Here is a 25,619-nt window from a genome sequence, read left to right on the forward strand (position 1 = left end):
CGTCTTGGACGTGCAGGGGGCTCCTTCTCGCTGCGCCAGTGGTGCAGGAATTAGCTGCAGGCAACCAAACGCGCCCCAAGTGTGTCTGATAGGTATCATGTTAGGGTACATTTTGGGCCAGGGAAATATTTATGTGAGTTGTATTTTATTTCTGAGCACTTTACAAGTAAAACAGGGTACTTTTTTAGTATATTATTTTTTTAAATTATTTTACAACTCAGAAAATGCCAAACCAATTTTGGTAGTTCACATTTGATAGTACCTATACAATGGCATGATTGTTTCTGCTTGGTTCTTCTCTGATACTTGTGTGCTTGGAATTTGGATTGATCTAGATTCTGTGTTGTTTAAATGTTTAAAATAATTTGAAAACTTGTTTGTATAAGATTCTAGTGCATGTGTGTTCTACATGTTAATATCTCCCAGTAGCTATCCTGCATGCATTTTTATGAACCACGGAAAGTTTTAGGTCATTTATTTAGTCCCTAAGCCATTTCTGGTTTTATAAAAATCTTAACTATTGTTTTTAAAACCCTAATTTAGGAAATCCATTTCTTGTAGATTCATGAAGTAAATATTTACTCTCTGTGATTTTATCAAATTTTTGTGTGGATTGTTCTGGAATGGCTTGTTGATTTGGTGTTGTTGTATGTTTCTTTTTATTCGCGACGCTAGATTCGAACGCCGCCAGAAACGAAGGAGGAGGTGACTTTGGGGGATTTGAAGAGGAAGACCAGGGACACTTTGCTGATCAAGGCAAGCCACCTCTTGATGCATATCTTGTCCTAATTATCTTGCTCTTGCATTATTACAAGTTTTATAAATTGCATGTTTCCCTTTATTTATGAAAGTGGTCCCGCCACTCGGAGTTTTATTATTCCACCCTTACGGGTGCAGCCCTCGTGATACCTACTGATCAAACACATGTTAGAGATATGGTGCTTAACACCTTATCATCCTTGTCGCCGCTTTTCAAGAAAATTTGGACTATAGGTTGGGAGCCCTTTCTGGAAAGGTTTATGAAAAAGTTTTCAAGAGAGAAGGTTCTTCGAAAACCTTGGAATGGGGTATCCCTGCCCAAGTGTGAGTTTATGAAAAGTTAAAAGGTTTTTGGAAGAAAATTGTTGGAGGCAAGTGGAGAAAATTGTTTTCGAAAAACTTTGGTGACTGAGTACCTAACCGGACCTAACCAGTACAACAATATTACCCTTATGTGGAACGATGCGTAGCGTAGTAGTTTGTCTCGACTTAGTTTGGGTCCTGCAAGTGTAGTGACAGTCCGACATGGACATTTCGACCGGGGTTCTTCCCATGAGAAGGAACGCAACCCATTTACCTGTTTAGGTACGCGGGGTACAACCTAAGAGCTCCCATTGAGAGATGCCCCGCAGTTGGTCGCGGCATTCCGGAGGGTCGAGCTGGTCGGGGACTTTGCAACTCCTGGGTAAACGGCCCCTCGAACTTTGGTGTTGGGAGGTAAAAATCTAGGGGGCATGTCTTAGGCTAAGGCGAGTAAGCGAAAAACTGTGATCAGTTATCCGAGCCTCGCGTTTTGACGCTTGGTGAACCAGGGATGATCTCGGCGGATTTATCGGATCTTGTGGGGAAAGTATACAACCTCTACAGAGTGTAAATCTATTCGAATAACCGTGTCCGCGGTTATGGACGTGGAAAAGACTGTTGCTTGGCATTAAAGGAAGTTTTTGTTTTTATAAAAGAGTTTTCCAAAGGGTTTTGGAAGTGTACATGGGAGGTACGGAGGAATACCAGTGGGACTTGTGGGAAATATACCTGGAAGGTACGGTGGAAAGGTGTACAAGTTGTTTTGGTCATCCTGATGGCCGGAAATGTAATTGGGTCACCCTTATCTGTTAGTCTTCAAAGTAAAAAAAAAATTAAAAATATTTTTAACAAATATATAGAGATGTCATACTCTTGAGAGAAACTATCTCTCACTCCTTGTAACCCTAGTTTAGTGCCTGTTACTTGCTACTGGCAAATATTACATATCTTTTATTTCTCTCTAAGGTGGTTTGCGAGTACATTCAAAAGTACTCATTGACATTGTTGTCCTGGCTATTTACTTGGTCAGACTGTAAAGAGAAGTACTACAAAGAAGAAGAGTACGACGCTGAAGACGCAAACTAGGACACTGTCCCAGTCAGTCGCTTGTAGGGTTAAGGCGTGACTTGGGCTTCCACTGCTTTTGGTGTCAAGTTGTTTCCGCTGCTATTTGTTGAACTACTGCCACTATGGCTTATGATGTAAGACTTTCGTAAGACTTTAAATTCAGTACTGTAATGGATGATGTATTCTGGTATCAGTTCGGTTATGTGTTCACGATGGAATGATCATGGAATCGTGAAATTAGATACATAACAGGAGTCTTGGACTGGTAAGTCCGGAGCTCGACACTAGGTGGTGTTGATGCGAGGTGGGAAAACTCTCTGGAAAAAATGCGCCATCGTCCACCTCCGCTGCTATAGTCTATAGACACGGAATTGGCCCTTGAAGTGGATGTGTAGCACGACAAGGCCTTGAGTGTGCCATGTTGCATGTTGTTGAGACGTACTACTCCCTCCATCCACAAAAGAATGTTTTAATTTTGTTAAAATTTAGATGTGTTTGACCCGCAAAAAAAATTAGATGTGTTTGGACCCATTTTAGTATCTAGATACAACCAACTTTATCAGTTGAACTAATTAGGAAACTAATAAACATCGTAATCGGTGGTCACTGGTTCACGGCCTGCCCAACTTGATCATGGAGAAGAGGAACTCCTTCAGGTTTACCTCGCCATTCCTGTTCTGGTCCATCTCATCTGCAAGAGGAACACATAAAACAACGAAGCCGTGCACACTTGGGTTGAGACCAAAGCAGGGAAGAAACAACAAAACTGTGCCTGGTGCTCGCTATGCATAGATAGAAAAGATCGATTGACATTAAAACCCCATAGTTGTGTTCTCCATGGTAGACTATGATCGGTGATCTGCCTTTTTTCTAGGGGAGAGATCGATGATCTGAATGACTCAAGGTTCCTTTCCTTCCACGAGAAATTGACGCACACAATGATCGATGACCGTTGAGAACTGAGTTCCAGCTCAGTGGAAAGGCAATGCGAGTGTGCAGCTAGCCCACCCGGGTTCGAATCCCCATCTCGTAGTAATTTCGCTGGGAGGGGCGAACTTTAATCGGGTTATCATCCTAGCGTCCATCCGCGAGGAAAGTCTCACTTCTACCTAACAACGTATAGCCAAGGGAGGGATCATTCCCCCGTTGGTCAACGTTTTAATGATCGATGACCATCCACGCAGGGCTTGGGTGGGGTGGGCCGGTCGCAGGCCATCATGTAAGCCTTGGGCCACTGTTCGCCTCCCCGCGCGCCGGACCAGCCCTAGGAATCCCTATTTAACGCTCTTTGCGTCCATTAGCGAGCAAACACGTAGTTCCTCCCGTCCGTAACACTTCTAACCGGACCGGCCCAGCAGAAATCTGACGTCTTGGTTTATTCCGGTTTTAGAAATGTTCCTGAACCGTACCGGTCAGGGTTTCTGCTGGTTTTTTTCTATTTTGTTTTTCTGAGAGGATTTTCCCTATTTTTCGTGTGTCTGGTTTTCCGGTTTTCTGTTTTCTGTTTTCTTTTTCATTTTGTGATGTTTTCTTTTCTTTCTTTTTCAAAATATGAACATTTTGTAAAATACGATAATTTTCAAATGTGGAACAAAATTTTCAAAATATAAACTTTTTAAAGTGCACATTTGTTTAATCCGAACAATTTTTCAAAAACTGAACACTTTTCATGTGAACAATTTTTCAAAATATGTAATTTTTAAAATCGAACATTTTTCAAATCTAATTGTTTTGCTTAAAATATAAACATTTTTCAAATCTGAACAATTTTCAAAATCTAGAAGTTTTTAAATTTGGGAATTTTTCAAGTCTGAACAATTTTTTAAAATCTAAATGTTTTCTAAAATATAAACATTCTTTTAATCTGAATAATTTTCAAAATCTAGATGTTTTTAAGTCTGAACAATTTTCAAAATCTATTTTTCAAATCCGGACAATTTTTTAAAATTTATTCTTCAAAATATAAACATTTTTTTAATCTGAACTATTTTCGAAATCTAGACGTTTTTAAATCTGAACCTTTTTCCAAAACCTAAACATGTTTAAAATTTGAACATTTTGAAATCCGAATATTTATTGACACGAAATATTTAAAAATGAATCATAATGACGGACAGAAACCTGATGTTTGACTAGAGCGAAGGAAAAAAGGAATAAACCAGAGTACGAACCGATCTGGCCGGCCCACACGGAACGATGCTTCAAGCGTTGACCCGTAACCAGCGCCAAACAGGAGCTCCACCAGAGCCCCCGATCCTCGATTCCGTGGCTTCTCTTCTCCTTCCGAGTTCCGACTGGCCATGCAAGACAAAGCAGGCGGCCCGAGAGTGCAGCAGCGGAAGATATGAGAGGAGGGGCCAACGGGCCGTCGCCTACCCACAGGCCACATGCGATTTATAGATTTGTCAGCGGTCTGCCCTGTTTCCCGACGACGGTGAGTAGAAACAGGGCAACTGCGCGGTGATGCGGTATTCCGTTGCCATCGGCGTTCGGCGAGGGCTCGAGGCGGCGACTGCACGGCGAGTAGCTGTTCGTCCTCCATAGTCCCTGCCCCCATTTGAGGTCGTCGGACCTGCAGCCGGCAACCGCACTGTGGTCTCTAAGGACGCTGGGAAGGACATTGCAGGGAAACTCAAGATTACAACCTACTCAGTAAGTTTCTTCTGCACTACAGTATATATGTGACTGACTTTAACAGAATTGATTTCTGAATGTTGATGATGCGTATACATTCTTATAAAAATGAACCTCTGAGTACACATACTTTTGAGATTAAACACGAGAGCTCCATATGCCCTGAACATCTTACTTAGTCACAAGAACATCGTGACAGCCTGCATGCCCGCTGAACTAAACTGCAAATGCCACAGAACTTGGATTAACCTGCATCTCGCAGTTTGATCCAGGACTTGGGTTGACCTGCATTTGCCGGGGTGCGTGTTCACAAACCAACGACAACAAGGAAAACAAACACTATCTACTTCGTCAGTTTCAAGCCCTGCGCATTCTCATCATGGAGCAGAGGAACTCCTTTCAGGTTCACCTCCTCTGTAGCAACATAGAGTATAGAAGCACTGCAGCTCCCGGCGTGTGACGTTGGCCAGCTACTTCTCAGGTATCTCAGTTAGGCGCTTGCTCAGGCAACTCCTCAGCTCGATTCGTCCTGTTCCAGCCACCATCTTTCTCCATTCAGTTAGAAGCCGTAAAGTCATACCTCGAAAAATGCGTGGAGTCTGAACTACCGAGCTGAGTAGTCTGTACTACTGAGCCATAAAGACATACCTAGAAAAATGGATGAAATTAGACATGTCACGAGGCGCTGGCGCGTCCGATTCACTCCACGTACAAAGGGTTGGCGTAGGGTTTCCGACGCTTCTACTGTGCATCAAAATCGGTCGGCTACTTTTGAAACATGCTTGTCCATAAGATTTGACGACCCGAGGCCGCTCGCCTTGCGATACAGGCATCCGGCCACGCCGTCGCACCAGCCGCCTCTGCACGCACGTACGTACAGCTTTACCATGGAGTTGCTAAAATGTACTCCTCCTCTTTGTAGTTTTGAACGTGGTTTTAGTTTAAATTTGAATTAAAGCGACGAATCAGATTTGCTAATATTTATTAGAGGGGGGAGTAGGTACGTATCAGATTTGGGACACACCACACGTATAAGTACCTCTACTGTGTGCCAAAGGGAGTAGAATTATCATAGCAAAATATGCCTATATTGCACGTGTACGGCTGCAGCTAGTGTCCACATATATGTAACGGCAACGTATTTGTAAATTGATGGATGAAGTGTGCATCGATGGGACACCACCGGCTTACCACATGGACCCGGGCTTCGGTGCAGGGAAGAAGAGATGGATCATCGACCCGGGTGTCGCGTGTCGCCCAAAACAAAGCCGGGTCCAAATAAAGCTATTGGGATCGTTACGAGGCCGACATTGGCAGTACATAAGAGCATCTCCACTCGTTCGACCTCTCCACGTCGAAATCCGGATGAAACAACCGCTGGATTGGATGAAATTAATTCGTGGGGAGAACTATATTTCCAGTCGTCCACCCGGAGTTCGGCGGACAAAGTCGAAATTCAAATAAGTCGTCGTCCCGCTACAAAATCGATCGGCAAAACGATCAGCCACAGATCGGCGATCGGAGGGAAATTACACTGAAACAGGGGCGTCGGCAGTCCCGTCTGGCACGGCGGTGTCACACGCCTTGGTCGAAGCGGCGGCCGACGCCGCGGCCGCAGTCGACGTTGAAGCAGCGGCAGTCGACGTTGTAGACGGTAAGGACGACGAGGTAGGCGCCGGAGACGACGAAGAACTGGCCGGAGCGGGTCGGAGGATGTCACTGCGATGTCCCTCGTACCAATTCCTCGTCTGCTCGTCCATCAATTCCGTGTTGCCGCCCATCAGGAACGCCAAGTCTGTGTTCCTTTTCTTCGCCGCCGCCGCCGTCTTCAGCAGGGCGATCCGAGCGCCTTGGTTGGCGAACATCTCCCTCCACCTGCCGTCGAACTTGTCGTCCCTCCCGGCGGCGTGCGTCCTCGCGTCGGCCCAGCACTTGTCGAACGACGCCTGCAGCCGCTCGGCGGGATGACCCATCTTTTTGAGATCTTTGAGCTTTTTCTGGCCGAGTTCCGGGCGGCCATCCGACGAGCCTAGCGCCGGAGCGTCGGGGTTGTACTGTTCGGTTTTTCTCTTCGAGAGGCTCGTGCGGGTTTCCGTCCACTTGTCGCACTTCTCGATGCGGGAGTAGACGTTCAGAAACTTGAACTGCAAGTCGGTGTCGTCGTGGTACATGTCGAAAGCACGGCGCACCTGGGGAAAAAGAGGACGGCGATATGGGTCAGCTCACGGCGATCAGTAGGTCGACGGAGGAGGCACGGCGTATGCATACCTTGGCTTCAAAGTCTTCGACACTCACCGGCGTTTTTTTGAGCTCCTCCTGTATGCCGTGCCATTTGCTGCACGCCGTCTGTATGATCCCCCAATGGATGGCCATGGCCTTGTCTCCCCGGTTCATGATCGTCTTGTTGAAGTAGGGATCGACGAGCTCGTCGATCGCCGCCTTCACTCGAAGCCAATACGTGTCGAAGGACTGATTCGCCCCGGTTATGCCGTCCATGGACACGGTCATCCAAGCTTCGGCGAGGCACTCCTCTTCCCTCGGCGTCCATTTGATGCGCGGTTCGGCCGGCGGCGCGTCCTTCTTCCTCTTCTTCTTTCCCTTCGGCGGGTTGCCGTCGGCGACCTCGACTTGGGTTGGTTCTTCCTCTTCTTCTTCTTCGACGGCTTGGCTTCCGTCGGCCACATCCTCCACCCACCGGTTGCGCTCCGCGACAGCTGCCGTCGCTCTCGCATCCTCTTGCGTGAAGAACCCCGGGCTCGCAGCGGCGGCCGCGGAGCCGGAGTCGAACATCTCGTTCATCACCTCGTCGTTCGGCGCCGCCGTCGCACCGAACGGGAGTGGCCCTCGTCGCAGGGCCGGCGAGAAGCCCTCGTTCAGGTTGCCGCCGGAGAGATCGGGCGGCGACGGCGTGAACCTGGACGGTTGGCCGTAGGTCGCCTCTTGGAACATGGCAAGCGACGACGTGGAGAAGCTCGAAGGGGAGAAAGCCGATGGGGAACTGCTCGTACCTTGGATGGGCCACTGGCCGGGGAACATGGTGGCGCCGCCGCGAGCATGGCCCATGCTCATGGCCATGGAGACCTTCCTCGCTTGTTCGTCCTCGGCCGCCAACGCCGCCCTCTTCGCGTTGAGTTTCTTCTCCCTCTCCGCCCTGGCGCTTGTTTCGACCTGTCGCCGGAGCTCGTTCGCCGCCCACTGTGCGTTGGACACACCCGGCGGCCGCTCCTTCTTCGCCCGCGACTTCCTCGGCTTCAGCGGCATGGTGGTGGACGAGAAAGAGGAGGAGGAGAATGGAGACGGCTACACAAATCCGGTGGGAGAGAATGGGGATATGCAAGCAAATTGGAGGGAAATCGACAGGATTTGGCGGTCCAGTGGCCGACTACGAGGGTCCACACGCCTCTTTCGCGCCAAATTCTTTCGTCCGGAGTGCCCGAGCGCGCCTCGGGGGATCGGGGATGGCGTGGGCTCGCCAGATGGATTTAGGCCCAAATCCGGACGAAATCGAGGAACCGGGCGCGCGACTGGGCCGAATTACGCCGTCCGGATGGGAAAATCGTCGCTCGGGGCTCGTCGGGGAGACGAGTGAGGATGCTCTAAAGCAGGGGATGTGAGCTACAGTGCGCGCATTGAGACAATGTATAGTTCTATAGAAAAGGAATATATAATGCATGATGATGTGCAGCCTCGAGGTTCCCGGCAAATTTGGTGTTTGAGGATTCCATGCTGCAGAGCATAACTGAAATAATGTAAACCTCGTCGCCACACGTGGTCTCTCGAGTTTAATCTGATATCAAGTAGCTACAGATTCATTTACAAGCAAGTTCCCTGGTGCACGCTGCAGCATTGAAATTTACGCGCACCAAATCGGACTTCAGTAAAAAGAGGCCGTAACGCACCAGGCGTCGGAGAAGGAGTGGATCCGGCGGCCTCTCTTCTCCTTGCGGCCGGCGGGGCGAGAGAGGTCCGGCTGCAAGAGGGCATCCTCGCCTCGCGTCCCTGTGGGGGAGAATGTGCTCGATCTCATGGGAGCACCTGCCCAGAGGATGGATGCTCTGAGTAGCGGGGTGCCGAACGCCCTGCCCTGTTTCTCGGCGCCGGCGAGGAGAAACAGGGAAGCTGCGCTGTGATGCGTGACATTCGATTCATCGGCGACGACACTGAGGCGGCAGTGTCGCGAGTCGTTTGCTCTCGACCCTCATTTGGGTTCGTCGGACCTGCAGGAGGCAACCGGCGTCTGATCTATGATGACGGGAAGGACATGGCCGGCGACCATACCAATGGGTTTCAGAGAATGATTTCTGAATGTTGATGATGCATATAAATTATTCAGAAAATGAATGATGGGTATGCATTACTTTTGAGATGCAGTTTCCAGTTTGTCAAATAGTATATGCTTTCTTTTTTATGAACACACGCAAAATCCATACGCCATGAACATCTTGCTTAATCACAAAATTGGCGGTGTTCCGTCAGGCTCGGACACTGGATGAGGTAGAATAAATCTAACGCCCAAGCCACAACAAGTCTAACTCGATCGGGCATGCTCATTTTCTGTTCCTCTGCCCAAAACACAAAACACCAGTACAGTCGATTTCAACGTTTCGCCTCATTTACATTCATGCTTTCTTTAGTTTACTTTCGCAAGCTAGCAACTGATACTGGATCATGCTCTAAAAGTGTTGATCCAATGTTGCTTTCAGTTGTGGACCATGCTCAACACAAGCATGTATCAGAATCATAAGTACGGCATAGATGGATGTCACAAAGATTACAACTACACACTGTTCGGTAAGAAAAGGACGAAACTAACAGAACACCCAGAGTTATCACTGTTTCATCACGTTGACACTCATGCTTTATTTTAATCGAACAAACTAAGCTAGATACTATGAATCTCAATCAGTCTGAAAGAAATCTTGAAAGTTAATTCAGGCTCTCAATTTTGCAACTTACTGTGTGCGTATAACCTGTCTAGGCCACTAGTCCTAGTAAAATTCCTGCAAATCGAATAATGAAAATTCTTTGATCTTGGGTTCTACTAGTAGTTCATATGAATAATAAGCTGGATACATAAAGCAAATGCTACGTTCCGACAAATTTCCAAGCGTGATGCACTGGTTGGTACTGCAAACAAATCCTCAGTTACTTGTGTTGATCTTTTCATTAGCAATGGCTATTATACATCACTGCATTGTGCCTCATAACAATCCCACACACTACTCCTCTACAAGCAAAGTCCTTGAGGCCGCAGACATTCCCGATAACAAGGTTGTGACTCATTGGGGATACAATTTCGACCTGATGCAAACTGACAAAAGAACAACGGCTTACTAGACTGGGGTAACCATCTGGGTAGGGGCGGGCGGCTTGGCTGGAGTGAGGCCCCCTTCTTGCGAGCAGACTTTGCCAGGTTGGAGAGGACGCCGATCTGCTCCGGTGAGAGGGGGGGGCTGTCGAAGGCGGCGGAGTACTTGCCCAGGACCTTCGTCATCCGATTCCTCTCCCTTTTCAGCTTTGGCCAGGTGCATGGTGGTGTTCCCCCCTCCGTGACTGCGTGCTTGCCATTCTGTACGGTGGCTCCTCCTTGTTGGGCTGGCTTCCACCGCCAGATACCTCTTCCAGGAGAGGAATGTTGACGACCTGAAACCGGAGTGTCGGGCTAGAATTCGCCAACAAGCGCGGGTGTCGCGTGCATCTCCAGACCTCTGGGGCCGTCATCTGACTAACGGCGACAGCGAGGGCGCTGTCAATGCAAGCATTGATGTGCGATATACACTGTCTAGCTCAACCAGCTCTAGAAAAAAATCTGCAAAGTAAATAATGCCAGTTCTTTCATTAGCCGGTACTGCAAAGGAATTCCCAGATTACTATGTCGATCGTTACAATGTTAGTTGCTATTATCACTAGATGTACTCTAGAAACCAGAAAATTTCATCCATTTTTTACTGCTCTACTATTCAAAACGAAGTGGTGTTTAACAAAACGAAAATTGCAAGGCAAAATAGATTAATATGTAGACATTTGTGCATGAAAAAACACTGTAGTAAATGCAAGACAGAGTAAATTCTAATATGAGAAAAGGAGAAAGAGTACGTAAAAATAAAATAAGCTTCATACTAGAGCCAGCTTTGGTAGGACACGTACCTTATCTTTTATGTGAGCCAGCTTCATCATGTTCTCCTCTAATTCGCACCACTTGCTTTAGGTCAGGGCAATCATAAATTCCTAGTTTTTGGAGGTTGGTGAGTTGTTCTATGCCCTCGGGCAAACACTTGATACCCTTACAAACCCAGATTTCAAGAGTCACGAGAGAGCTGGGCAGGAGACATACCCTTTCACCCAACTGATTTAATTCAGGGCAGTTACTAATTTTTAGTCTCTGGAGTCCAGTGAGTTGTTGTATGCTTTCTGGCAAAGAACACAAGACATCACAGTCCCACAGGAAAAGATCTTCGAGGGAGGTTAATTCTCCTAACCAGTGCGGCAGTGATGCCATGTTGCTGCAACCCCACAGATGTAGCTTTTTGAGTTGCCAGTTGCTCTCGTTCAGCCATTTTGGCAGCTCTTCCAAGTATTCGTCTTCTAGTGTTAGAGTCTTCAGAGAGGAGAGATGTTGGATGATCTCTGGTGAGCCAGTCAGATCGACTAAGCTTTTAATATGCAAATCAGTGAGGCCAGGGAAGTGCTGAAGCAAGCTCCACTGGTGCAGAGGTACCTTGCAGTTTTCAACTGTCAGCATAGTAGTTACGGCAGAAAAAGAGGAGGTGGCATTGGTGTGTGGTCCAGTACACTCTTCCCATGATGATAACACTTTATCGCTGTTTGATATCACCCACTTTTTAGCTTTAGGTGGAAGCGGTTTCAACCTTAACAGGGGGCAATCATTAATTTCCAACTGTGCAAGCACGTGCTGCTCACCACTGGAGTGTGACGTGGTCCACTCTTCCAGGTTTGCCATGCCTCTGAGAACCAGCCACTCTAGGTTTGGCAGTTGGTCCAGTGCTAGCCATGCTGGAAAGCTGACACCGCTGTAACTGCATATCTCCAACATCTTCAATGTGCTCGGTGGAACCAGATTTTCCATCAAAATTTTGTGATCCACAAATCTCTCAGCATTTGGAGTCCACTCCAGTTTCAAGTCCTCAAGTTTTTTCTTCCCCATCAAATTTATACGCTGGGCCTCTTCTACGGACTTCACATTTTCAAGTTCAGTCAAGTTGAGCTTCACAGGATCTATGTGTTGTAGCAGGACGAGGTTGCTACTAGAGTGGCCATCACCAGGCTGCACCGCAAAGTGTGGTAACGATATTGCATTGCTACCAACCTGAGGGGCTTTGAAGATTCCCGAACCATTTATATCAAGAAACTTCAAACTATCCATTGTACCTATATTTCCTGGTATCTTTCCAAGATAAATGCATTCTGTGAGGTTCAATGTATGCAGTTTTCTCAGGTTACAAATACTTTCAGGTATACTTCTTATACGATTATTAGACAAGTCCAAATGCTCCAGATTGGAAAGATAACTGCATATATAGTTGATGATACTGTCTATGATATCTTCATTCCTATTCATCGACCAAGACACATTCAAATACCCGAGTTTGGTCACATTTTCCGGCAGCAACTTGGTAGGTGTACGATGTAAATTCAAATGTTGCGGATTGGACAGACCAGCCAAAGCTTCATCTAGACAATCAATACCATGACAGTTTGATAGATCAAGATGCACCAAACTTTTTAGACTAGGAAATGACCTCGGCAATTCTGACATTCTCTCACAACCTGACAAGCTTAAGTACTTGAGTTGAATGAATCTTCCCAAAGCTTCGGGGAGCTTTCGAAGATCACACTTCTCTGAAGATAAGTTCAGATACTCAAGTTTGTTCAGGGTGCCCAAAACTTACGCTTCCCGGCAACTTTCAAGATATGAGCTGAATGATAAGTTCAAATACTCTAGTTTGGATAGGGCGCCCGAGCTTACGGCATCTCTCCAATTTTTTTGCAGTGAGATAAGTTCAAATATTTCAGTTTTGTGAGGCTGCCCAAGAACTCTGATATACCTCCAATACAAGAGCAATTTGACAAATTAAGATGCACTAATTCTTTTAGCCTCCCGAATGATTCTGGCAACTTTTCAATTTCCGAACAACTCGACAAATCAAGATATGCCGGACCTTCAATTTCTCCAATGGATTCTCGGCAAAGCCAAGATTCTAGAAGACCCATGAAGGTTGAGGTACATTAACTTTGAGAGCGTGCTGATATCATTCGGAATGACTGCATCTTGGACTCTAGGAGCATTAAGATACCTCAGCTGCTTCAATACACCAATAGAATCTGGCAACTTATGTATGATGCACTCGCTTAAGTCAAGGACGCGCAAGGACTTGGCAGATGAAAATGCAACACAATGAAGTTCAGTTTTGTCACAGTCCATAAAACGCAGTGCCCTTATCTTAGATGACTCCAAGTCCAATGGCTTAGTACAATCATCAAGCAATGCATAATGGTACCAGCTTCCCTTAGTGTTCCTACCTTTGCCAGCGACAAGGATTTCATCGTCCATTACTAATCTTGCTAAGTCATGTACCAGATCATGCATGGTGAACAATGTAATATCTTCATCATACAGTTTGATAGTCTGCAGAAAAATCATTTTACAGAGTCAGATTTTGGGGTTTCTTATATTTAAGCTAATTTATGAATGAAATTCATTATATTGAAAAAATAACAGAGTTCCAAAATTATGAGAACTCCTAAGAAACCAAAGAAGAAAAAGTAATCATACGTTGAAACAAGTCTAGAAAACTCATAAATAATTTATGTAGACTAGAGAAAATTCATCAGAATTTCCAGAAAAGTGTGAAGGCATAAAAAGCAACACAAAAATTTATATGTCAGATTCCTAATGCTGGTTAGACTTGTATGCAGAAACCTTCGCTATACAATCATGAAAGAAATCTACATAGTTTGGACAGTTCCGAAGCAAATTATATGATTTATTATTTTAGGGCAGGAATAGTTAATTGATCAGAAATTGTATTTTTCGTTGTAATATTATACTAGATCAAGCCACTGTGTTTTGACTATAGTTTAAAATCCAGACCAGATCACTGATCAGAGCGGAATATTGTTTCTTAAGCTCTAAATATTGTTCCTCCACTGGTTCAGGGCAATCTCAAGTGCTTGTTTGGATATAAAGTTTTTGCGCTAGATTTTAGGAAAACTCGTTTCGGAAGATTTCTCGAAAACCAGTATTACTAATTACTCGGTTCTTAAGAATAAGTAGATGAAAAATCCTGTTTGGAAATTTTGTTGAGAAACAATGGGGGTAGCTGTAATTAGTTTCCTATAACCGTGTTTTCAGAAGAACGATGAATATCGATTTCCCAAAATTCTAATTGCTTGGATTGTGGAAACCATTTTTTCCTTATCCCTGTTTTGAATGCCTCATCCAAAAGAGATTTTTTGTCAGTTATACGGTTGCCTGGGACTAAGGTAGACCAGTTGTGTTGAAACACTGTATCCAAACAAGGCCTAAGTGGCACTAGTGTGTAAGTGGCAGTATGTGGGTGTCAGTTTCATGTATGATTGGTCTCAAATTCTAAATAATCCTAGTGGCATATAATAGGTGGATTTGGTATTTCATATATACCAATAGAATTGGATTACTAATCCCACAAATGGACTTATGCTACTCCATCAGCTTAGAAAAGTCATCTTAAGTGATGATCACATCCATCTGGTTGTAGCCTAGGTTCAGTAAAATCAGTTTCCAAAGAGTGCTTATGTCAGTGGCCAGAGCTCTGGTATCCGACAAGGAACCAGTTATGTTATTGTGGCCAAAACTAATCCAAAGTAATAGTATACTGAATAAATCCACACAGTTGTGATGATCAGTTCATATTACTTCCCTAAAAATTAACAGCACAGTATTATATATTTATCCTTGTATATCGAAAATTTTAGTTATGAAAGTATGCTATGCGGATATGCAATTCTCTTTTTGTAGAATAATGTTTTTTGGTAGGGATTTTCTGGAAAAGTTTGGTTATGAAAGTTTAGTAATGAAAGTACGCTATGTGGGCACAACTTGGTTCTAGGGAAAGTTTAGAATTTTCACTCCATTCACTTGCACTTAGGGATTTCAAACCCGGCGCATGTGTGAGTGTGGTAGTATGTGAAAGTAAACTATGTGGGCAACAACTTAGTTTCTAGGGGAAGTTAAGATATTTTCACTCCATTCACTTGTACTTAGGGATTTCTAAACCGACGCATGTGTGAGTGTGGTAGTATGTGTGCATGAAACTGTTCTGTTTTAATATTTGCTATTGTAGTATCAAATTCTAAATAGCCACAATGCTCTATAATATGTGGATTTCGGTAATTGGATTATTAATCCCACAAAAATGCAACACTCCAAATTGGCGCGTTGCAGGCATGCATTTTAGTTCAAACTTTTGCTATGCATCTTTCAGTATTATGGCATGTTTCGTCTTTATAGGAAAAATGTGCATTTGTTAGTGTCCTACGTAAGTGAATAATAATAAAAACTTTCCCTTGAAATATATGTATATTCATATATTCATCGTGACCGAGGGCTTGGCTTGCCCTGTTAAGGAGTGAGAACCCTTCAGGATTTCTAGTGAATTGCCCAAGGTAACCCTATCTTTATTAGATTTTACTTTTGGAAGCAGGAATGTTGGCCGCCACTTATTTATTTATATGCTAGCAAAAGATACAATCAGATAAAAAAAAATTGCAAGAAATATAATAAAACATTTGCACATAAAAAATCAAATATAAATTTTGTAACCTACATTTAAAATAATATGTAAGAAAAACAGAGGGTTAACTTTTCGTACCAAGAGATCATGCTATACACAGGAAGTGGAAGTAAGAGACTTGTTTATCATACGTTATATGAGGATGCAAACTTTAGACCTCGTGTTTGGCATTTCGTTTTGCTCCTAGCAATCACTACTTGATATGTTTTTTCTTGATTTTGAGCATGCCGCAATAGAATTAGTAGTTGAATATTGTGGGGTTGTACTAGGAGCTAGTGCAATAATGTACAAGTGGGTGTTCTATGTGTATCAATTTATGAAATGTTTAAGAACTTATTTGGAAAAGTTCTGTTTTGCAAGTTACACCTCTGTATATGTTATACTATCATTTCAATATCTTGCATCTTGTGTACTTAAAAAATATGCACTATATACTTAAGTGACCTTGCAGTAGTTTGAACAAAGTAAAATACATTCAATCACATAAGGTATACAGTATAAACTCACCGATGGTGACTTGGAATGTTCAAGGAAAGAGAGTCCCAAAAGTTGACTAATGTATATTTCACCAAGCTCCCACGTAGAGAACCCAAGAGAAACCCATTGGAGAATAAGATCATCTTTTGCTATCTTGTGACCTTTTGGAAATATTGCACAGTAAGCAAAGCACAGCTTCAGATATGAAGGCATAAAACTATAGCTCAATTTCAGAGATGCAAGCACTTGCGAAGAAGTTGGATCTATTGAAGAAGATGCATTCCAGATATTACTATCCCTCACTGATTCCCATTCACTTGGTTTCATAGATTGCATCATGTGTCCAAGAGAGATAGCTGCTAAAGCCACACCACAACACTTCATTGCGATGACCTTACCTATCTCCTCTAATTGTTCTTTGTCATCTCTAGATTCAAATGCACTCTTTTGCTTTATTATAGACCAGCACATTTCATCACTCAATGGTGCTAATTTGTATGGTTGGATGGTACAAAATTTTTCTGCAATGACATCATCACGTGTGGTTACTATGACTACCACGTTACTGCCCTTCCCAATCTGCAGCATATCGATTAGACTCTTCAGCTGTAATTGCTCACCCTCCCAGAGGTCATCCAGAACAATAAGAATCTTCTTGTCAGCAAGGAGCTTTTGAAGACAATTGTGTATCATCTGCATTGTACTGTACTCACTCTCCTTCACTTCCATTGATAGTTGTGATATTATAGAATTGCCAATCTTCTTCAAATCAAATATCTGTGACACATAAACCCACACCTGAGAGTATTCTTTGAATTTGGAATTATTGTAAACCATTTTTGCCAAGGTTGACTTTCCAAGGCCTCCAATTCCACATATGGGAAGGATTGTGATCTCGTTTTGCATGTTCTCAGATAAAGAAGCCAATATTTCCTCTTCCGCAATGGCCCTCCCAACAACATGTGTCTCCATGATTGACGTGGTTTCCCGTATATCGGTAACCTTTGGCTCATTGGCATTAGCGTCTTCCCATAATCTGAATTCCTTGTGCTGATCGGTTATCACCTTCAGATCCTCCCTCACCGTCTCCATCTTGTTGGCCATTGTAATCTTGGGACCAACTATGAGACACGGGATCATAATTGCCAAATATTTTTTGAATGAGAACTGCAAGACAATTGATTTGTTACTAGAGTGAGAACTGACCAGCTTTATAGTTCTATACTACAAAGGCATTTGGCACAACTGGATTTTCGAAAAAACATCAAGTTTCTATAAGACCAAATCTTCTTTCATATTTTTGAAAGATTCCGAATGTATGACCATGACAAAACATAAGAAAACTAAGATCAGACATGAAAAGTCTTACAACATTTAGAAAAGTTAAATAATATAAAAAAATTATTCTAACTTGTCTATTTAATTATCTCTAGCAAGTTTGTATAGAAAGAAGTGATCAATGACGATAGTTGGAAGAACAAGGTAGAACAAACAGGCCGGTGGCCTGCAGCGCACACATACCTTCCGTGGAGACGGCTGAGTGATTGGTTCTGTATCGGCCTCGAAGTCATCAATCATGTCCGAGATGGCGTACATGGCGTCCTTGAGCCGCTTCAGCCACAGAAGCGTCGGTTCATCAGTGATGGACCGCCTCTCGGCGACCTTGAGCAAGGCCTCGGCAGATTCCAGAGCCATTTTCATCTTCCTCAAATCCTTGTCGAAGTTCTTCTGCAGGGTGATCTGACCTCCGATGGCCGAACCAATCTGGTCGCTCACCACCTTGAGGATGGCAGCGGCAAGCATGCCGCCGAGCTCCGCCATTGCCGCCGCTGCTCAAGGTTGGGGGAGGGGGCTGGGAGCAAGAGCGGTGAAGGTAGACACTCCAGCTTCAGATCTGATCTAAGTAAAGCCTGGGCGTATGACTGTGGCACCGTGCTCAACTGTTCCAGGTCAACTCTACACCAAGTCTTTGTTTTTCCGCGTATCACTGTGGCACCGTGCTAATTAAATACGACCACATGTAAGCCAGTTTTTGCAACAGCAAAAAAAATCACTTTTTTCACTTCCAAAAATTCAGGAAAAGAATATGAGTACATATGTAGGTGTCTACCATACACGTATGAAAGTATAAAGATATGTTTCCAGATGCGGCCTACACAAAAATGAAAAATATGGAGAAAAATAATAAAACTTCAATGCCTACTTAAACCCGCATTTTTTATTTGTGTACCCTAAAATATGATGTAGTTTTAGGGAATCTCCAATGAGGCGACGCAAAACGGACGTTTAAATTGTTCGCGATGCGCCGGCCGAAATGGTTGAAAATGACCGCGCGTCCCTTTGCGTCGGGGGCATCCCCTAGCGGCATGACGCCCCACTTTTTTGGTTCGCATCGTTTAAAAATAATTTACATAGTGGTAAAAAGAAAATATACAATATAAAAACTAAAAGCCCTAGCCTCAAGTCTGGTACCTGCAGCGCCTGTTTTATTATGCATATTCTCTGAAAGAATGATTATGCTATGGCAAGGCAGCTGGTGGGTGTTTTCTGTGTTGCACAGGCTGCACTAAGCCTGGAAAACATGGATTACTCATATCACGAATTTGAGCTCAGTTTCCAAAGTAACTGAAGCAACTGCATGTATGTCATCATGCTAACCTCAGTTCATGTACCAAAATAATTAGCTGCCCAGATGACAGCATAACACAAAGCCCTAATACTATGCTTTCTACTCCATTACTATAAACAGGGAAATTACAAGCAAAAAGTTTATATTCCAGTTACTACAATGGTTAGAGCATCTCCAACAGGCGCTGTAAAATCTCGCGCGCTATACCGGCGATTGGGCGCGCTGTATACCGCTCGCGCGCGGCATAGCGAATTTGCCCCCGGCGGAGGCTGTATTTTGCAGCGCGCGTTGGTGTGCGAAAAACGCACCTCCGCCAGAGGCGCTATTTTGCACCTCCGCCAGAGGCGCTATTTTGCAGCGCGCGCGTCACAAACTGCTAATCCAACCGTTTTTTTTTTTAAAATTCATCAAACAAACTATGAAATTTGATCGAAAATACGAATATATTTAAAGTGCGACGATACAATGCGACATTTAAACGAAAATACTAAATAAAAACTACTACTCGGATCGGTCGTCGGACTCCCGGCCGAAGTCGAAGCCGCTCGGTGTCGTGTCCGACACCGGCGTCGACGTCGTCGTGTACTCGGAACTCGGAGGAGGACGAGAGGACGACGGTCGACGGCCCTCGCGGCGTTCTTCCTTTCCTCCTTCCTCCTCGCCGCCGCGTCGGTCCTCGCCTTCTTCTTCGCTTTCATCGCCGCCTTGTCCTCCTCCTTCTGCGCGTAGAAGGCCTCCGTGGCGGCGACGTCCTCCGGGAACGCGCGCGCCCACTCGAGGCGCGGGCGCTCATCCTCGCTCCACCACGCGCAGGCGCCGCTCGAGGTCGCGGGCGCGGCGCCGCTGCTCGGTCGTGATGAGCGGCGATGGCGGCGTGAGCATCTCTGCCTGCTCGCGCGTCCAAACATCGTCGAAATTCATCTGCCGGCGGGGGCGGCCGAGGCGCCACGCGACGGCGTCGTAGGCTCGCGCCGCCTCATGCGCGGTGTGGAAGGTACCGAGCCAGATCCGCTCCTCGCCGGAGCGAATCTCGGCGTCGAAGCGGCCGCTCGGCCGCGCGCGAACGCCGCGATAGCCGGAGGCGGAGCGGCGGTGCGGAGGCATGGCGCCGGAGATGGAGGCGGACTGTCGGCGCGGAGGCAGAGCAGTGGCGCGGAGGCAGAGCGGTGGCGCGGAGGCAGAGCGGTGGGGGAGAGGCGGAGCGACACGCGAAAGTTTCAGACGCGGGAGGCAGTTGGCCCGTTCGCGGCAGTTGGCCCGTTCGCGCGTGTCGTCTTTATAGCGCGCGCGGTAGCGCACGCGGCAATTTTCCCGCGTGGGATAGCGCAAACGCGCGGGCGCGGCAAAAATTTTACCGCGCGCGCCCTTTTCCCGCGTCTGCTGGAGCTTCGCGCGAAGCTCGCGCGCGCCAAACTGGCAGGTATTTTGCCGCGCGCGCCTTTTACAGCGTCTGTTGGAGATGCTCTTACAGAGGCAAGAGCAGCACATGTTTCATCTTGGCCGGCTGCAATCTGCAGCTGAAGGATACCAGAACCTGTCAGACAGCTCTTGCCTGTCTGAATCCCAGGCACTCCTCAGGGTCTCATAAGAGCGGTTCACCTCGCTGACATCCTTCGGCTGAACCGGGCTGCTCTGCTCCTGATAGTGCTGCCGGTCACTCATCATCCGCCGGCTCATGCTCCCGGCGACGCTGCTCGTGGCGGAGATGCAGCCGGACTCCACCATGTCGCCCTCCAGTATGCGGAGGACCTGACAGTTAAGAGATGCGAGAACAAGGGTGAGCATATATATATATGTGGAGATTGTTCCTACTAAGAGATGGTGAAATGCTTTGTGTAGCATCTGACTAACATGGGACATGCGCGGCCTCGAGTGAGGGTCGCGCCTTATGCACAGGTTCGCCGCGTGCAGCATGCAGTAGACCTCGTTTTCGCAGAAGCGGTCCTCGAGGCGCGGGTCGATGAGGTTGTCGAGTGCGTGGTCTTCCAGTAGAGGCCGGGCCTGTTGCCAAATGAAGTGAACAGGGTTGGTACCATGGCATGTGATGCAAATGGATCAAAACAGAACAAAATCCACTTCGCTTTTAGCTTGTGTTGCTGATTGAGCATGAACAGGTACAGAAATATCCGTTAGTTTCATTTTGGTTGATGGCGTAAACATCATTATTTTGTCTTACGAAAATATATATTCCTTGACACAGGATTCTTCAGTTAGTGAAAACCATCACTACTGGGCACTGGCTATCGTGTTCATACTGCAGATTTATACTCTCTTTAGGAACCACAAAATCATACTAATAAGTTGGCTTTAGTCATTAACCAGCAAAGAGAAAATCAGAAAGGGATATGATAGTAGTAGTTATCTAATTATATGGTGCTCACCCATTCAGTTAGGAACTGCTGGCCCTTCGGTCTGTTAATATCGACAGCCTTGCGCCCAGTGACAAGTTCCACTAGAACAACCCCAAATGAGTAGACATCAGCCTTCTCAGTTATTTGCCCGCTCTGGGCATATTCAGGTGCCAGATAACTGCGCAGTGAAAGCAAGAAGCTCAGATTTGCCAAAATTACAAGCTACACCTGACCAAACATGGGAATGTGCACATCTGATAGCTTACCCGAATGTGCCGATGACTCTTGTTTCGACACCCATGTCTCCATCAGGTTGCCATCTAGCCAAGCCAAAATCGCCAACCTGTGACAGCATTATGAAATGAACTTCAATCTCATCATGAAATACAGTCAATACTGAACCCCACGACACCAATGGGAAGACAACTCTATCACACTTAACATTATAATAAATCTAAGAGATGACCAGGTACCGAGCTTCATGAATAAAGGAAATCAGAAACAATAGCCACAGTGGATCAAAGACAACCAGATAGTTATTTAGCACATAAATAACACATGATTATTAAGGTCCAATAATGTAGGTATGAGGTAAGGTTTTATAGCAATTTTCACATCATTGCGGAATTTCTTTTCAATGCTGGCAGTGACTTGTTTATATTGTGAGAAAGTTGATGATCATACCAGTGGCTCAAAATCATGTGTGACAAGGATGTTGTTTGGTCTCATATCACGATGAATTATGCAACCAACCCTGCATTCTTCATGGAGGTACCGCAGCCCTCTGGCTGCTCCAACTGCAATCTTTTGTCTGGCAGCCCACCCCAACGTCTCTCTGTTACGACCTAATACAGTGCAATTTTTAGCAAAGGTTAGACTATTAATTTAAAGATGTACACTTAACTTTTGTCCAAATATTGCCATGAGAAATGAATACAAAAATCATCAAAGCTGAACCGATGCATTTTTGTCTAAACGACTTGTCACATTGAGTTTTCAGGATAAAATGTAGCTTACCATAGAGATGTGTATCCAATGATCTGTTGCAAATGTACTCGTAAACCAACAACCGTCTCTTGTCTTCGACACAAAACCCAATGAGCATTACAACATTCCGGTGCTGTGCACAGCTCAGAACCTCTACCTCCGAGCAAAACTCGACATCACCTTGGGAGCTCGCAAGTTTGTACTGCTTAACAGCAATCGCTTGGCCATCAGGAAGCACCCCTCTGTGGACGGACCCAAACCCACCCTCAGCCAAGAAGTTTGCTCTGGAGAAGCCACCAGTTGCATACTCTAGCTCCCCATAGCTGAACCACCGTGGTGGTTTCCCAAACACAGGTGTCTTGTGCTGACATACGGAGCACAAAGGCGGTGGCCCGGGCGGCGCGCTCCTCGACAAGGACACGACGTCTCTCACGTTTCCTCTGAAGTTCAAGTCAGACCTGCTCCTAACTGCGCTGATCTCAGTCAGCAGGTCCAGCTTGGAGATCTTCTCGAGCAAAGCATCCGCCGTGGGAGTTCTTCTAGCCCTAGGTCGGTTTGGTGTTAGTACTTTGGAGGATGCAGGTCTCTGCAGAATGTCAGCCATCCATGGTTGAAGCAATGAAGCTGCTGCCTGAGGGGTTGAAGTTTCCGTGTCGGAATCAGATATTTTGACACACAAATGCTGTACATTATCATTGCCTGCTACTTTCTTCAGAGGGCTATCTGTTCCCGAAACACAAAGTGGAGAAGTGACAGGGCGCGAGCTAGCAACAGAGGATGTTCCGGTACTGTCAGTCACTTCATTCGTCAGAGAGGTATTTGTTTCTGAATCACAAAATGGAGAACTGGCAGGGTCTGAGCTCGGGGCAGAGGATGTTCCGGTATCATCGGTTCTTTCTTTCTTCAGAGAAATGCCTGTTTCTGAATTACAAAATGTAGAGGTAACATGGTCCGAGCTTGTAACAGAGCATGCTGCGGTATCTTCGGCTGCTTCTTTCTTCAGAGAAACATCTGCTTCTGAATCACAAAATGGAGAAGTGCCAGGTTCTGAGCTTACGGCAGAGCATGTTCTGACATCCTCAGTTGCTTCTTTCTTAACAGAGCTAATTGCTTCAGAAGCAGAAAATGGATAAGTGCCATGGTCCGAGCTTGAGACAGAGGCAGCTCCCATATCCTCGGTCAATTCTTTCTTCAGAGAGGCATCTGTTTCAGAACCACACAATGGAGAAGCACCAGGGTCCGAGCTTGACACAGACGACGCCCCGACGTCAGTACTATCACATGGTGTTTCTGACTCTGTGCTGCAGCTCGGCGTCACCTCGGGGCCTCGGATTGAGACCGTCTCCCCCTCTTCTACACCACCTGCAACTCCGCCACCATCGGAACCGCTCGGCTCGGGCTGCGGAGGCGGCGGCGGAGCTGGTTCCTCCAGCTGTTTCTCCGCCAGGTTGAGCCGGACAACTTTGGGCCGGGAGCGCCTCATGAAGACGATGTTGCATTGGAGGTCCTGCATGCAGTGTCTCTCCTCAAGCTTCAGGTCCCTGAGCAACATCAATGCAACACACACATGAGTGACTAGGCTTCTGATACTGAAAACTTCAGCTAGTGTGGCGGTGGCAGTGTCGCGCGCGGTACCTGTCCAGCACGACCCAGCTCGCCTGCGCTCCCTTCGACTCGGCGGCCACCACGCCGCCGGAGGGCGTGGTGTGGACGACCCTGACCTTCACATCTACCTGCAGCGAATTATGCAGCATGAGTTACTGAATTGAAAGGAAATTGCGAGTAGATGAAAGCTGAGTGGCAACTGAAACTGACGAACAGCAGCAGCATTCGGTACTCGGTAGTAGTACCTTGGTCGGGTCATAGAGGTCGCGCAGCCTCAGCGTCATCTGCGTGCACAGCTCGGAGACGTCCGACCTCTGCACGGGCGCCGCCGCGTGGCCGGTGGCGCAGCCCCCCGCGAAGAACGGGAAGCCCCAGGGCCTTTTGCCTGAACGAGATGGAAAAGGGGGAAGAACGCGCGCCATCAGTTAGTCAGATGGACGGCGGAAGCCATGGGTTAGGGAAGCTCGGGGATGGTGAGGAGGGCGTACCGGAGACGGCGGGCGGCGGCGGCGGCATGAGGACGAGGAGGAGGACGGTGTCGCCGTGCCGCGCGACGTGCGCCAGCGCCCACGCGGCGGCCGCCCTGGGGATCTCCCTGGGCGCGGCCCGCGCCGCCACCACCACCGTCGCTCCCCGGCTCTGCGGCTGCGGCCGGGGCGGCTCGCCGGCGCCTCCTCTCGCCGCCGCCATCACCAAATGCAGCGAAACGCGACGGCGCTGCTGGCGCTGCTGACGTATGTAACCTTTATTTTCAGTGTTCGAATTTCGAAGTGGTCGGCCAAGAGAAGAGGCGGTCAGTCAGACGCCCTTGTCCTAGTACTGTTTCGTTTCATGTCCTCAAGTCCAAATTAAAGTGACTTTATGGACTTTATGTTCAACTTTAAATAATTTGTTATTACATATACTCCCTCATCTCTATAATAATTGACGAGCTTAGTTTAAATTCAAATTCCTGGCACTTATTATGGATTGGAGAAAGTACCTTCCAAGATCTAATTTGTATGAAATTTCAAGAAAAAAATTCCTCATGAATCTTTTTCTTTGTCTCTAGGCCAATTATAGCAAACAAACGGATACATGTTCTTTGGAAGAAAAGAAAAACTGCTATGTTTTTCTGCAACGCAACCAAATTGCATGTAGTACTACCTCTGTTTATAAAAAAAGATGTCACAAGATCGTTTAAATTTGGATATATCTACACATTCTTTAGTGTATGGATACATGTAAATTTAAATAAATTTTCGACATCCTTTTGTGATCGGAGGGAGTACTAAATTTTGTGTTCTCATTTACCGTAAGATTTTAAATGACATGACATCGTTGCCACCGTTCTTCATTTTGAAAGTTCTTAGAACAAATAGCCGTCAGACAAGTGAGTCTTGTTCAAAGTTACACAGTAAAAAAAGAAGAACAGGGTGACTGAACTCTACGCCTGCGTTTCATGCGTGGCACGGAGGTTAAGGCAAGATGGTAGGCAGCTTTAACTCGCAAGAGAAGAGGGAGCCCTTTTTTTTTGTCTTGATCATTGCATATGCATGCCGCTGCCCTTTATCTCCTCGAAGGATGCGTTGCGTTTGAATTTGGAGAGAGGCAACTGAAGGAAGAATTCAAACGTTTCCTCTACTCCTCGGAGGTTCGACGATGAAATTCTTTTTTTTTTGTGCTGGTCAGTTTGATTTACTTTTATATTTGAACTTTTGTTTGTTTGCAGATACTTTATATTTGAGCTTAATTGGGAGACCGGTCGGGTCAGCTAGAGGAAGGAGAAATGAAACGGTTTTAGTGAAAATGAAAATTGAAGATAGCAATTGCACTAGGATCTATACCAACAAGACGTTCAAACATGTTAACGATGCATACATTTATAAAGAAAGACCCCCACACGGTGATTGTCACTTGCATTAGTAACACTCTAACCACTACCAAAAACAACACTCAAACTACACAACATGTGAAGAGCATTTATTGACTGCTCAAAAAATAGCACAAGATTATTGACTGCTCACTTGAGAG

General features: G+C 46.0%; 2 protein-coding genes across 2 annotated transcripts; both read right to left on the reverse strand.

The window, feature by feature from the left end:
• Nucleotides 1-12,946: 12,946 nt before the first annotated feature.
• On the reverse strand, nucleotides 12,947-17,949 carry LOC124648121 (disease resistance protein RGA2-like). Its single transcript, XM_047187938.1, has 3 exons — nucleotides 17,556-17,949; nucleotides 16,065-17,201; nucleotides 12,947-13,411 (listed from the first exon to the last, which is right to left on the reverse strand). The coding sequence occupies exons 1-3, from the start codon at nucleotides 17,853-17,855 to the stop codon at nucleotides 12,947-12,949; spliced, it is 1,902 nt and encodes a 633-aa protein (XP_047043894.1). The 5' UTR covers nucleotides 17,856-17,949.
• A 2,205-nt stretch (nucleotides 17,950-20,154) lies between these two features.
• Nucleotides 20,155-24,296, reverse strand: LOC124648122 (inactive protein kinase SELMODRAFT_444075-like). Its single transcript, XM_047187939.1, has 10 exons — nucleotides 24,095-24,296; nucleotides 23,852-23,991; nucleotides 23,637-23,734; nucleotides 23,101-23,542; nucleotides 22,032-22,632; nucleotides 21,699-21,859; nucleotides 21,281-21,357; nucleotides 21,045-21,192; nucleotides 20,515-20,664; nucleotides 20,155-20,412 (listed from the first exon to the last, which is right to left on the reverse strand). The coding sequence occupies exons 1-10, from the start codon at nucleotides 24,294-24,296 to the stop codon at nucleotides 20,155-20,157; spliced, it is 2,277 nt and encodes a 758-aa protein (XP_047043895.1).
• Between the last annotated feature and the right edge of the window lie 1,323 nt (nucleotides 24,297-25,619).

Source organism: Lolium rigidum, chromosome 4, assembly GCF_022539505.1.
Source record: "Lolium rigidum isolate FL_2022 chromosome 4, APGP_CSIRO_Lrig_0.1, whole genome shotgun sequence".
Taxonomy (NCBI): domain Eukaryota; kingdom Viridiplantae; phylum Streptophyta; class Magnoliopsida; order Poales; family Poaceae; genus Lolium; species Lolium rigidum.